Raw genomic sequence first — 12,850 nt, 5'->3', positions numbered from 1 at the left:
TAGTAGTAACTACCCATGATTTCCAAACATGGACAAGCAAAGGGCATTGAAAATCAGGTAAGTTTGAGAACTGTGACTTTACAATATTTGAAGTTTTCCATTTTTTTCTCATTAAATTGTTCCTTTTTTTTTTTTTTTTTTTTTTTAACCAAGGCTGCATTAGGGAAAAAATAATAATTTTCAGGCAGTGCACCTGTGTAATATTTTAGTCTCTTGAAATGCAAGTATAGCCACTTTTCTCATAACTAGCAAATGAAAATGTACTGAAATCTTCCTTCTGTTATGTCCTGGGGAGTTGAACTGAAAGACTTTTCCAAAGGCAAATTGCCCTTCCCAATTAAGCTTGTAAGTACAAAGCACACCAGTATGCTCGAGGAGCCTCAGGAAAGGACAAAGTGCCTGCAAAGGATTTATTTAGTCTGAGTATAAACTTTCACCAACCTAAATCAAAGTATTAAAGTCTGTGTTTGGTTAAGATAACTGATTCAAAGCACTTTAAAATCAATTTAAAAGTATTTGCAGAAAATAATATCACTAATTTAATCAAATGGGTGCATAGAGTAGGTAAGTAGCTAGATAGGGTTTTAGAATTATTGTGATACCAATTTCAAAATTTATATTGCATTCACTGAAATGTTTTCATGTGCTTCATTGCAACTATCTAGCAGTTATTTAATGAATTTAATTTTGAGTAGTTTTTATAATGGCTCCTTGCCAGTGTGATTTTTTTTTTCCAGTTATTCCTTTATCTTGATGTGATTCTCATACGGTCTCCAGACTTGTAGATACAACAAAAACAACACTCCAGTATAATGAAAGGCTGAAGTACAAATCAATAAACTCTGTAATCAGCGAGACGGGAAAATAGAAAACTAATGTGCACCACAGAGTTCAAAAAAACTCATTGTCCTTTGATATTTCTCTCCGGGTACTTTCTTGTTTCATGTAGCTGGTTGTTATCTGGTATTTTATCTCTGTTACACCTTTACCTATTATCCATAATTGTGTTTTATCTTTTTTCAATTCTTTCTTTAAATACTGTTAGTACTGTGTTTTCTGTTTTCACTTGGTTTTTTTTTTTTTCTTTTTTAATTTGGTTTGTTTTTATAAATTAGTTTTGATTGCTTATTAATGTTGCATGCCTACCCAGAAATAGGAATCCATTAATTAAAAACATAAAGAAAAAAATTGAAAACACTGAAAAATCAGAACGTACACCTCTCTCAAGTACATTTTCAGAGAATTTTGTTCAAGAGTTAAAGCACATAGATGTTGTTCTGCCTTTGTCTTATGGGTGGATACTTACAGGATAGAGGTGTCTGGTTGTCTACTGGTGCTGGCTGGATCACTGCACGGCAGTATGGAATTTAGGTCTGGAACTGCTTTGAGTGGCACAGAGGAAATGACAATTGGTAAGGAGGGGTAGAATGGCATTGTATTCCGTGATGGTTTTTCTTTTCTGTGGTACTGTGTGCCATGATATCGTGGTACTCCCACCTGGAGTACTGCATTCAGCTCCGGAGCACCCAGCACAAAAAAGATTTGGAGCTGTTGGAGCAGGTGGAGAGGAGACCACGAAGATGATCAGAGGGACGGAGGACCTCTGTTATGAAAAAAACCTAAGGGAGTTGAGGTTATTCAGCCTGGAGAAGGCTCTGGGAAGACATTATTGTAGCCTTTCATAGGAGACTGACAAGAAAATTGGCTGTGGACTCTTTACCAGGTTGTACTGTGATAGGACAAGGGCAGGTAATGGTTTTAAACTAAATTTGGATAAGACAGAGAAGATAGATGTTCTTCACACAGAGAGTGGTGACACACTGTCATGGGCCACCCACAGAAGCTGTGGATGCCTCATCCCTGCAGGGCTGGATGGGGTTTTGGGCACCTGGTCTGGTGAGAGGTGTCCCTGCCCATGGTACGGATTTCAAGTGGGCTTTAAGGTCCCTTCCAACCCAAACCATTCTGTGATTCAACACTTAACAACTGTGAATCTCCTGTGAAGGAAGCGTTGGCTCTTATGGTTAGGTGCAGAGAATGGTGGTGAGTGGAGTCGTCAGGAGTGGTGTTCTCCAGGCAGCAGTACTGGGGCTGGCCCTGTTTAATATCTTTACTGATGATCCGGACAGGGGGATTGAGTGCATGCTCAGTATGTTTGCAGATGACACCAAGTTTGGAGGTATTGTTGCATTGCCTGAGGGTAGGAAGGCCCTACAGAGGGATCTGGACAGGCTGGCTTGATGGGCTGAGGCCAGTTGTGTGAGGTTAAGCCACATCTATAAGAGCATGTGCTACTAGTTACATTTGTGTAGATGAAGTGGTTATATTCCTTTTGAGTTCATATAGTTGTAGCAGAAGAAAGGTACATTGTACTTCTGACAAGGAAGGTATGTTGATAAAAGGTATCAGGGAACTAAATAATCATTTCTGAGTTTAGTTCTTTAATGAAAGATGGGGTGTAGAAGGGAGCCAACAAATTATTAGTATGGGGTTTATATATAAGAAAAATGTGCCACTTACTGTGTCCCATTAAAATAACAGTAGATGTGAGCAAAGATTTTATTAATTGCTTTTAAAAATACATACATTGAAAATTATAATGAATATATATATTTTTTCTTTTTTGAGAAGAGAATTTATGAAATCATATTAAGTGTACAGATCACCTTCAGTACTGATCCATTGCTCATTTGTTTATGGTCTAGTCAAATCATATCACACAGAAATTTAGCCTTGTTGCTTCATCAGCAGTTTTGCTAATGTTTGCTGTAGCTCTGATATTTCAAATGTTGTTGTGATACAGTCTTTGTTTCTAAATAATTAACTTGAAAATAGAGGGGAAACAGCCCAGAAAAATTGCTCCAATATCTGGAATAACAGAAGTGAGCTTCTGTGGCAGTCCAGCATCTTCCCTCCAGCAACTCAACTTTCATGAAAACCTTCCTTGGCTAATAGGAGACCTTCAGCAGGTGGATCACAGTAACTAGGAATGTTATTTTGCAGTCCTAAGTTTTACTCAAATGCTTGACTGAACTTTATTTATTCCTGAGTGTCTTCACTGTGAGACATATAATCCAAGCCTCCTTGCTGCTTCTGAAATTCTGGGTGCTTTTTTATTAGGGAAAGGATAAAAGTCTAACTTGTGGCAAGCTGGCATGTGTTTTGTAGAGGAAATACAGTGGTGGGCCCAAACAGCTGAGGTGTCTGGCTTCAGAGCAGGCGTTTGGCAAGTTCCTGAGGTGATGCTGCCATTCTCTTTGCTGAAACCATTTGATATGCTTGAATTGAGCATGGATAGTTCACTTACTTCTTCTAATTCTTTGTGTTGCAGTTTGCCATTTTCCTTTGAAATCAGTCTCTGATGTTCCAAACTGCACAGTTCATTCCTGGAGTTGGAAAGATCCCAGGGAGCCTTCTTACAAGGAGCTTGTGCCAGGCGGTGAATTCCCAGGTGAGTACGCCAGAGTGAGTTATCATGTGCCATGCCATTGCTGGTCACCTCCAGCCTGACCTTTCTGATGGGGACACGTTCTGTAAATGACTTTGAATTTCTAACTTTTTTATTAATTAAAACAGCATTGACCATCGATTCTGGGAGAACAGATTCATGTTCACCTGCAAGAGAAACGCATATGTGCACTTTATTATTGTGGCAGAAGTTAAGGGCTTCTGTAGTGTAAACTCTGCTGAAGAACATTAACAGATGAGTGGTGCAAATTCTTTTTGGTCCCAGATTACAGAGTAGAAGTGTTTCTCGCTCTGTTTTGCAGTTTGAAGACATAAATGCTACGACAGAGTCAGTTAAATGATAATGGAAATTTATCGAGTCAATATTGATCTAAGCACTACTCTAAGACTCATTAACAACACAGATTGAGAATTGACTTTCAGTAATTAACTGCTTGTAAGCAAAAATTCTTAAGGTGAACAGGGGCTTGCTTAATGTGTTGATAGGGGCTGTGAGGGATCTGGAGCACAGGCCTTACGAGGAATGGCTGAGGGAGCTGGGATTGTTCAGTCTGGAGAAGAGGAGGCTCAGGGGAGACCTTATTGCTCCCTGTAACTACCTGAAGGGTGGTTGTAGTGAGCTGGGGCTCGGCCTCTTCTCTCATGTAACTAGGGATAGGATGAGAGGGAATGGCTTCAAGTTGTGCCAGGGGAAATTCAGACTGGATATTAGGAAGTGCAGCTTCTCTGAAAGAGTGATCAGGCACTGGAATGGGCTGTCCAGGGAGGTGGTGGAGTCACTGACCCTGGAGGTATTTAAGGAATGTTTAGACATTGTGTTGAGGAACATGGTTTAGTGAGAAGAATTGGTGATAGGTGGACAGTTGGACTGGGTGATCTTGTAGGTCTTTTCCAACCTTGGTGATTCTATGATTCTATGAATTGAAAGAGACAAATATTTTAGTTGATACTGTTTGAAGCTTGTATTCACAACCAAAAAATATTCTGGATTTCTTTCCTCTTTTTCTTAACACAGAATCATTAACATATAGGCTTGTATTTATTATTTAATTACTTTTTTCCCCCATCTCTGTGGCTTAATTTCTAATGCAGTATGATTACTGTTCGAAATGCATAGGATATTAGAAATAGAGATGCTAATGCTACTTGAATTAGATGCAGCAGCTATTAAATTACTGAACATGACTGGCCTTCTGTGCCTTGAAAATGAATAGAATCTGAACCATTGTACTAAAGATAAACAAACAGTGCTGTTGACATTGTAAGCAATAATTAAATGCACTTTAGTTACTATAAATACAGCTTAAAGTAGAGGTTGTGCAGAATGCTGACCTTTATTTACGGGGTTGACTTAAAGGAACTGAATTTTTTTTCAGTACGAATTATGAAGTATATTGATGTGAAAAAAATAGACATAGAGAGCTGATTATATTTTGAAATCTGAACAGCCACTTAAAAGAGTTCTAACCTTGAAATCGAAATGAAACTAATTGGAATAGGATGTTGCCATAAAAAAGAAACGAACACAAAAATCCTCACAACAGTATTTCATAACATTTTTACAAGAAACTACCTGAAGATGTCAGATGAAGCTGGTTTACTGGCAGTAAATGAACCTGTACAACAGGGCTTCAGTTAAGGAGAGGATTTTGCTGCTGTCTTTGGTTCTCACTACTAAAGCAACAGCTCCTGTACAGTATCACAGAATTTTCTCTGCCCCTCAGTTGGCCACATGAGGTTGATCTGATGAGAGCTGGGGAGTAAGAGTCATGTGCATCTTCTGCTCTTGTGCAGTTCCCAGGAGAGAGGAGACAAGAGCACATGCTAAGCTTAGAGCATGTACATATGCCTGTACAGTGAAATATACTACAAGAGTGAAGCCATTCTTAGAGATAAGAACACACAGTTTTGTATCATGGAACAGTGAGAATCAAAGTTATAGCTGGACTTATGGCCAGACTTTTCCCAGGAAATAAAGCTCAGCTTACAGTGCTGCAAAAAGCCCATCTGCAATGTGGAGGTCTGCAGAACAGCACGGTATAGCACCAGGCTACTAAGGAGGTTTGTTCTTCACATGTGAGAGAAAAAGCAAGAGAAAAGAGGAATTAAGAGACTATGGTGGAGCAGCTTTGCACATTCTCATGGATATTACTGCACTTTTAGATGAACTCATGTTGATAGGCAACATCAGTTTTTATCTTGAATCATCTGAACTAGTCATTGGAAGAATTACAATCTGGTTTGAGCTGATCAGAGAGTTCAGTGTAATGCATCAGTCCAAGTCAAATAGTCTGAACTGGTTTTCAGTTCAGGTTTGATTTGATTGCTTGGCTACAGATGCAGCACACAATGTTGAGCAATGAGCTGTAATAGAAATGGTGGAGCCCTGAGCTGTGCACATTTAGCACTCCCCTAACATCTAAAGAAAGCTTGATGAAGATCTGTGGTCTTTTAGAAAAGACAGATCTTTTAATTGTACATAATAGCCTTAAAGTAATGTTGTCTACCATTTGGTTTTTTTCATATGCTGCCATCATAGATTCTGATGTAACAGAAGCTGATCTTCAGTTTGGCTTGGGAAATTCTTGGAAGAGATTTCTGCAGTCAGAGGCCCAACGTTTACCCCATTGTTACTGCATGCTCTGAATGCTGTTTTAATTCCTAAAGTAAATACTGCTTTTCTTTGTCTTAGCCAATTAATAATGAATACACTGTTGTATTATCACCTACCTGGTGATTTTCAAATCCTGTCATCCTTTTTCTCAAAGAACTGGGAATTGGCAGAAATATATATGTGGCTGTGTGTATTGGGGAAGAACCAGAGGAAAGTTGTTTTAAGGTGACTTATCAGTTACTAGTTCACCAGAGTCTTTTTGCAGGGATTTTTGGGACCATCCTTTACCATGGATTCTCATCTCAGGCCTCTGAGGTGTGTGGGCATGTGTAGAGTCTTGTTGTTGTCGTTATCCTTGAGCAACAGTTTTACCCTGTAGGTATGGTAGCAGTACAAGGAAATCATTACTGTCAGTACCAAAAAGTGATGCACACATGGAGTGCTCTGTGGTACGAGCTGGAAATTGGGGCTATCTCAGACTTGTAACTTAAGGAATCACAGTGTTGGGCAGTATGCTATCTCATTGTAGTGGTGTTTATTGCATCCTGACATCCTCTTGAAAACTGATGCATGTAACAGCTTCAAATTGTTGAGTTACGCAATAGGTTTTTCGCAATAGGTTTTTCCAGCATCTAAACCACAGGAATGTTTAAGGTTAACTTTAATGACACTGAGACCTCAACTGTTCCTCACAGCAACATTAACCCTTTCCACACAAGCTGATTAAATGTACAAGTTCAGTGCCACAGGTTCTGTGTTTTTGTTAATATTTCGGACTACGTGCATGTATATGGAATTTCATTGGAATACAGACCTCTGCTTCCTTTCTTTAATTGGTAATATTGTTGCTTTGCCTTCAAGTTATTTGCCTTTTCATACCTGATAAGCACATTCACATCTCTTCCTTCCTTAAATAGGCTTTTTTTTTTTTTATTTAACATTAGGATTTCTAGCCATTTGGATGAAATGATACTGAGGAAGCTAATATGTTCTATGGTTCATAAGTATGTGTTTTTTGTTTTGTTATGATGACATTCATAGTTAGGTACAGCCAAAATCCAGAACTGCTGAAAAATGTAGTGGAAAATGTAAGTAATGAAATAGCCCAAGTTCCCTTTTTGTTCAGCTAAATGCTAACACCAAAGATGAATTAAGCACATATTGCACATTGGTATTACGTTCACAGACAATTTCATTAATTGACTTGGTATTCTCACTATCACTTTAACTTAGAAAGCGAATGGAAATATGTTGGTGCAATATTGTAAGCAGTAGCTTAACTGAAAACTTCAAAACAGTTGAATGTTTGTTTTATAAAAGCTGTCTGGCATAGCAGAAAGATGATTGATACACTGTCACTTTTTCTGTTTTCCAAGCACTGTGCAGTGGAAATGCTTTCAAAAAGGGACCTTTTGTTCCAAGATTATGTCTTAGTTACCCACTGTTACTTAGTAGAAGTTATTTTTTAAGCAAATGCCCAACTTCTGCTATATATTTCGCATAGCTCCTATAGTCTTGCAGGATGCATTTATATAGATAAAGAAAAGATAAAGAGACAGAAGACCCAGGACTGGTTGTTCTGATGGAAGAACTGGAGAAAGTACATTTCACAAATAGATTGATGATAGATGTGAAGTACATGGCTCCTGTAAGAACAAACACCAGCGTTAAGCATTTTACCTTCCTTACTTAAAACCTGTAAAACCTTTAATCAAATACATTCATCTCTTTCAAATTGATGTTAGTGTTTTTCTGCTGTGAAACTGATTGATAGAGCCATAAGACTGCCTGGTAGTGAAATGAATAAAAAACCTAAAGTGACAGAAAAATAGACACTTTGTACCTCTCTTAAAGCTGAGCATTAAAAGAACAAAGATAGAAGTTATTCAATACTTAAAGTTTTTATATCTACATTTACATTGTTTCCTATAAATCCAAGCATACCTGTTTTAAATACAATAATGTGTGATTGCAGCTTTTGCTTCTGTTTTATGTGGTCATACTGCTCCTCAAGTAAGCTTACATCCATCTTGGTTGGCTGCTTATGGTGATCTGAATCTCGTAGCTCTGAGGTATGAGTCACTGAAAAAATACCAGTCGTGTATTTGTAAGCCTTTACCATCTGTTCCCACAAGGAAGAAAAGGTCATGCAGAAGCAGGACACTTCCTTCATTGTGTTGGCAAAAAAAGCACATCAAAGCATCTGAAATCTTCCTAAATGATGAAATAATTCTCTTTTCTAAGTTGGGTAACTTCCTTCAGAAATGGTGTTGTCTGTTTTGAAGTTGTAGATTTCAAGCAGCTTGTTCTCCTGCAGCACACCTTGAGCTCCTGCATACAGATTTCAGGGTGATAGCAGGATTTATGATTGGATTTCATGTTGACTTAAGGTTGTGAACACATGAGGCTTTGCCAAAAAATACAGTGAAATTCAAAACCTCATTGAACACAGTCAAGTGCACAAAGGGCTGGATAATACTGGCTTATGTAGCAATGCTAGCTCTTAAAGGGATGCTGTCATGGAGATTTGACCAGGACAGTAATTCCATCAGGGAAATATTCCAGGTTTCTTTTCAAGTATTTTTCTTTTCCTCTCTGTTCTCCTCCCTTAACTTTCATCCAGTGTCATTCCTTTTGCAGCGTCTTGGGGCTATAGGGTGGGGACTAGACTGACAACCTTCACAACCTTGCTAGAAATATTCCTGTGTGCAAAGTCAAAGCACAGCTTTATGTAACAGCGAGGCAAAGATTAAAAAGAACGAAGATACATGTCTTTTTCTTCTATGAGTTGAAGTATGAGACTGTCTGAATGATGAGCTGCAAGTTTCTGTCCCTGAAATAGGTCCACTTGATGCTATTACAAGGATCCAAGAGTCCCATGGGAGAAATGCTGTGAAGCCACAGTGTCAGTGTAATGGTTCATCTGCTGGGTTCCTTGCAGTGAGAAGCATTGCACTGAAACAGTGTGAAAGGGCAGTGTGTGAAAGGAATGCCTGCATGCTGTATTGTTCCAGTTCCTGGGAGAAATTATGCTCTCATTTGCATTCTAGATGATTTACCGAATCAGGTTCAAAACATGCAGATCTTAGGAATCTGTTTGGAAGTTGTGTGTACACAGGTGACAAAAGTCTTGCTACAGAGTTATGTGCATATAGTTCTGGTAAGGCTCAGTTGGCTCACGGGTGTAAATCTGCTTTAATTCACTTATTCATTTAATTACTTTTGCCTTCCTATTATGCATGTGTCTGCTCAGCAGCAGTCCCGTTCTGCCCCACCAGAAAGAAAAGTAAGCACAACACTTTGTCAGACACTGAGTACTTGTCAAGTCAGCTTCTCCCTCCTGAGCCCTGAAAAAGCATGTGTTGTGTTAAGAGTTGTTCTGATGTGCTATGGCTTTGGAGTATCTGCTTTGATATTCTGCCTTCAGTAGTGACAAACTCTGTAGAAGGCTGCCTTGTATTTCTGGTGTTCTGAGTTGTTGGCACATGGAGTCCTCCTGTGGACCTTCAGGCAGTGGGTTTCTGCATTGGGGCAGGAGATTTAATTAATCTCATTGCAGTTTGAGCTTGTATTCAATACAAACATTATTAATAGCCATAAAAGTTTCCCAACCTTCTTAAAATTCCAGTCACGCTGTGTGACTCTCTGACCTCCTGAGAAAGTGACTTGCACAACCCAAGCACATGCTGCAGACAGAATTAGTGATACCCTCCTTCAACGTGAACATACACTCTGTCTTAAAAGATGTCCACCTCTCTTCTCATCAGAAGGGCATTGAAATTAGGAGTTTTTAGCTGATCAAAATGTATTATGATTTTTGATCACTTGTACTGTAGCAGCACCTCAGGCTCGTGGAAAGCCATCACACATAGGTACACGTGCACTGTACAAGGCAGCCTCTTTCCAGACAGTTGGCATGGGTGAATAACAGAAAACAGAATCAAGGAAAAGAGCTGCCCAGTGAAATGGAGTGAGTGCAGGTGGTGCAGCAGGTCGGGGGAACCAGGAAGTGGATTAGCTTTTGTGTTGCTTAGCCCATCCCTTTCACATTGTGGTTTGTTTCCTTTACAGGGAACGGTTGTGAGCATGGCATCCTGATTCTGCCTCGGGAGGAGCGTGTTTGTGTGTGTGCATGTAGCTGGCACTGCATACTTTGCTTGCTATCAAGGCGTGTATATACACATACATACATGTGGTTTGTGAATAAGTCACAGCCAGGATATGATTCATAAAATGAGGTGCAGATCTAACACACAGGGGATCACAGAGAAAATGGGCTTGTGGTTTTGATGTATAGTGAGCTAACGTAACTAATTCTAGTTACGCCACTGACATAAGCTTACAAATTGCTTACCTGAGGCTTCTGATCTTATACTGCAGTGGAACACCTTCCTTTGTACTCCAGCCTGTTTAGGTAAAAGGAAAAAAATATATATTTTCTTTGACACACATAAAATTGTAACGGCGATTTATGTTTAATTCAGTCGTCATTCACTCTTTAAACAAAGGTACTTGGATCTGCAGAGCACTGTGTGCCTTGAAAATATGCAGCAGATGGCACTATTGGAGTGATATGACTGTAGCTCACGTTAGTCCTAAAACACGAGAGGCCCAGATTTGCTTTGTGTGCTTGTGAGGAACATAAGCAGCGAAGCTACTTCTTAGCATTGGTACATGCATTTCTTAAGAGTCCTGTAGGTTCTGAAAACATATTGCCATGATTAGGATTCTGGGTTAAAAAAATGAAAAAAAAAACCACAAAAAACAAGGAAAAGCCTTGTCTTTAATTGAACAAACTCTTAAAGATGTTGGCTATGAGTGATTTTAATTTCAATATCTACTGAAGTCTGAAGTGCTATATTTTCTCTTAAGTCTGTTCATCCATCACACAATGGAAGCAATTCTTCATTTCCTCGAGGCAAAATAAATCTGAGTATATTACAGTCCAAAAGCAGTGGTTTTCAGAACCTGATGTAGGTGCTTACTGCCCTTGACCTTGATTGCAGAATCTTATTTAAATAGATGCAACTATTTTTATCTCATACTAATTAGTTTGAGAGTAGTAAATCATTTTTTATTCTAAAAAATGTTGGAAGGATCTTACAGGAATCACTGTTGATTTAAAGATCATTAAAAAAAAGTGCTCCTAACAGTTAACTGTGACTGAATGCAATTCCTGCAGTGCTGGGTTTTATGGCACACCGGGGGCTGGAGGTATATATGGTTATTCATATTGCTCGAATGGAGAGTTACAGGCACGTGGCCTGCACTGTTTGTGAAGGCTGCAAAGACAGAATGCAAATATCTAGATTTAACTGAGAAGGAAAACCAGTTTTACCAATTGCCTATGGTAATCTTTGTTCTGTAACTTTCTATAAACATATGCATCTATTTATTACTTACAGTTAGTCTTAAACTGTTGGAAACTATTGCATTGTTAAAAAATGTAGTAACAAAAAGAAACATAGAAACAGGGTGACTGCTCTTATTTGTGTTCCAGACAATACTAGCAGAATCAATAGTAATTATTTACTTTTTAATGAGTTTTTTGATAAGAGCACGTATCTTTTTGTTATTCAAAAGCACAGCGTTCAAGCACAGTGCTGTTAGGGACTGGTTGAGGAGTCAGAGCACAGGACTGTCTAATGATGTAAGATCATTTGATGATGTTCTCTGCACATCCGTGACAGTGGGATGGAGCCCATGGTGCAAGTATTCACAATGATCTTGAGATGTTTCTTTTGATCTGCTGACCTTTAGCTTTTCATGTCTGGCTTTGCACGTGTTGAAAACCTGGTGCTATGCAATTCCTTTGCAGAATCACTGTGGGTTTTGGTTTTTGGTTTCTTTTTTTGTGTGATAAATGCAGTCAGACCAAAGTCATTAGATTCATAGAATCGTTTTGAGTTCAGAGAGACTTTTAAAGGTTATCTGCTCCAACTCCCCTGCAATGAACAGGGACTCCTACAGCTCAAACAAGTCAATCACAGCCTGGCTCAGCCTGATGCACCTCAGTTACATTAAACAGTGCTGATGGTGAGGGGTTAAATGCAGCAGATGTCCTGAATGTGGGCTATTGTTTTTTGAGCCTGGTGTAAGCAACATTTAAAAACCTCCCTTCTTCTGTCTTGACTCTATTGCTGCTGAGGATTAATTAACTTTCCTTTCGAATTTAAATGCTATGGAAGGCAATTTAAAATGCCAAGCTTTGCTCTGTTAGTTGTCTTTATTCTGTTGGTTGTCTGCGTGAGTAGTACTGGAATCTCTCTGTTTGAACAGTCAGCATCCAAAACTTAGGGTCAGGATTTGTTGTTCATTTTGTGGTTTTGCTTTGGTTGCCCACTGAGAACTCCTCAGATGCCCTTCTGTAAGTAACAATGTGCAGAGGCAAGTGAAAGCAGAAAGTGAAGATATTTACATTTTAGACATTTTAAACAAATGATCTGTGACATCTTTCCTTCCTGTTTACTTTGCTTCTTAGTTTGTTTGTTAAACAAAATGGTTAGTTTTAGTCTGCAGACACCCAAGGTCAAGCTGGATGGGTTTCTGAGCACCTGATGGAGCTGGGGTATCCCCGTTCAATGCAGGGAACTTGGACCAGATGGCCTTTAAGGGTCCCTTCCAACTCAAATGATTCTATGATTCTATGGTCTTAACATTATAAAACTGTCCATGAGAAGAGGATGAGATGGAAGTGAACTGCCTTCACAAATAGGCCTGGAGAGGATTTTGGAAATTCACTGAAGTTTCCCTGATACTATGGATGTC

General features: G+C 39.0%; 1 protein-coding gene across 1 annotated transcript; it reads right to left on the bottom strand.

The window, feature by feature from the left end:
- Positions 1-2,617: 2,617 nt before the first annotated feature.
- CUNH9orf152 (chromosome unknown C9orf152 homolog) lies at positions 2,618-8,400 on the bottom strand. The gene is made up of 2 exons (XM_065744942.1): positions 8,027-8,400; positions 2,618-3,615 (listed from the first exon to the last, which is right to left on the bottom strand). Exons 1-2 carry the CDS (start codon positions 8,253-8,255, stop codon positions 3,056-3,058), a joined length of 789 nt encoding a protein of 262 aa, XP_065601014.1. The 5' UTR covers positions 8,256-8,400; the 3' UTR covers positions 2,618-3,055.
- Between the last annotated feature and the right edge of the window lie 4,450 nt (positions 8,401-12,850).

Source organism: Cyrtonyx montezumae, unplaced genomic scaffold (assembly GCF_038088225.1).
Source record: "Cyrtonyx montezumae isolate F1298 unplaced genomic scaffold, pur_monq_1.0 scaffold_32, whole genome shotgun sequence".
In the NCBI taxonomy this organism is placed as follows: domain Eukaryota; kingdom Metazoa; phylum Chordata; class Aves; order Galliformes; family Odontophoridae; genus Cyrtonyx; species Cyrtonyx montezumae.
The sequence above is the reverse complement of the archived record's forward strand: the minus strand, read 5'-3'. Positions and strand labels throughout refer to the sequence as shown.

Coding starts and splice junctions, on each gene's coding strand:
- CUNH9orf152 (XM_065744942.1), bottom strand. CDS start 8,255: ATGAAGGAAGTGTCCTGCTTCTGCATGACCTTTTCTTCCTTGTGGGAA. Junction 3,616..8,026: donor CATTATTGTATTTAAAACAG/GTATGCTTGGAT, acceptor TTTCTCTTGCAG/GTGAACATGAATCTGTTCTC.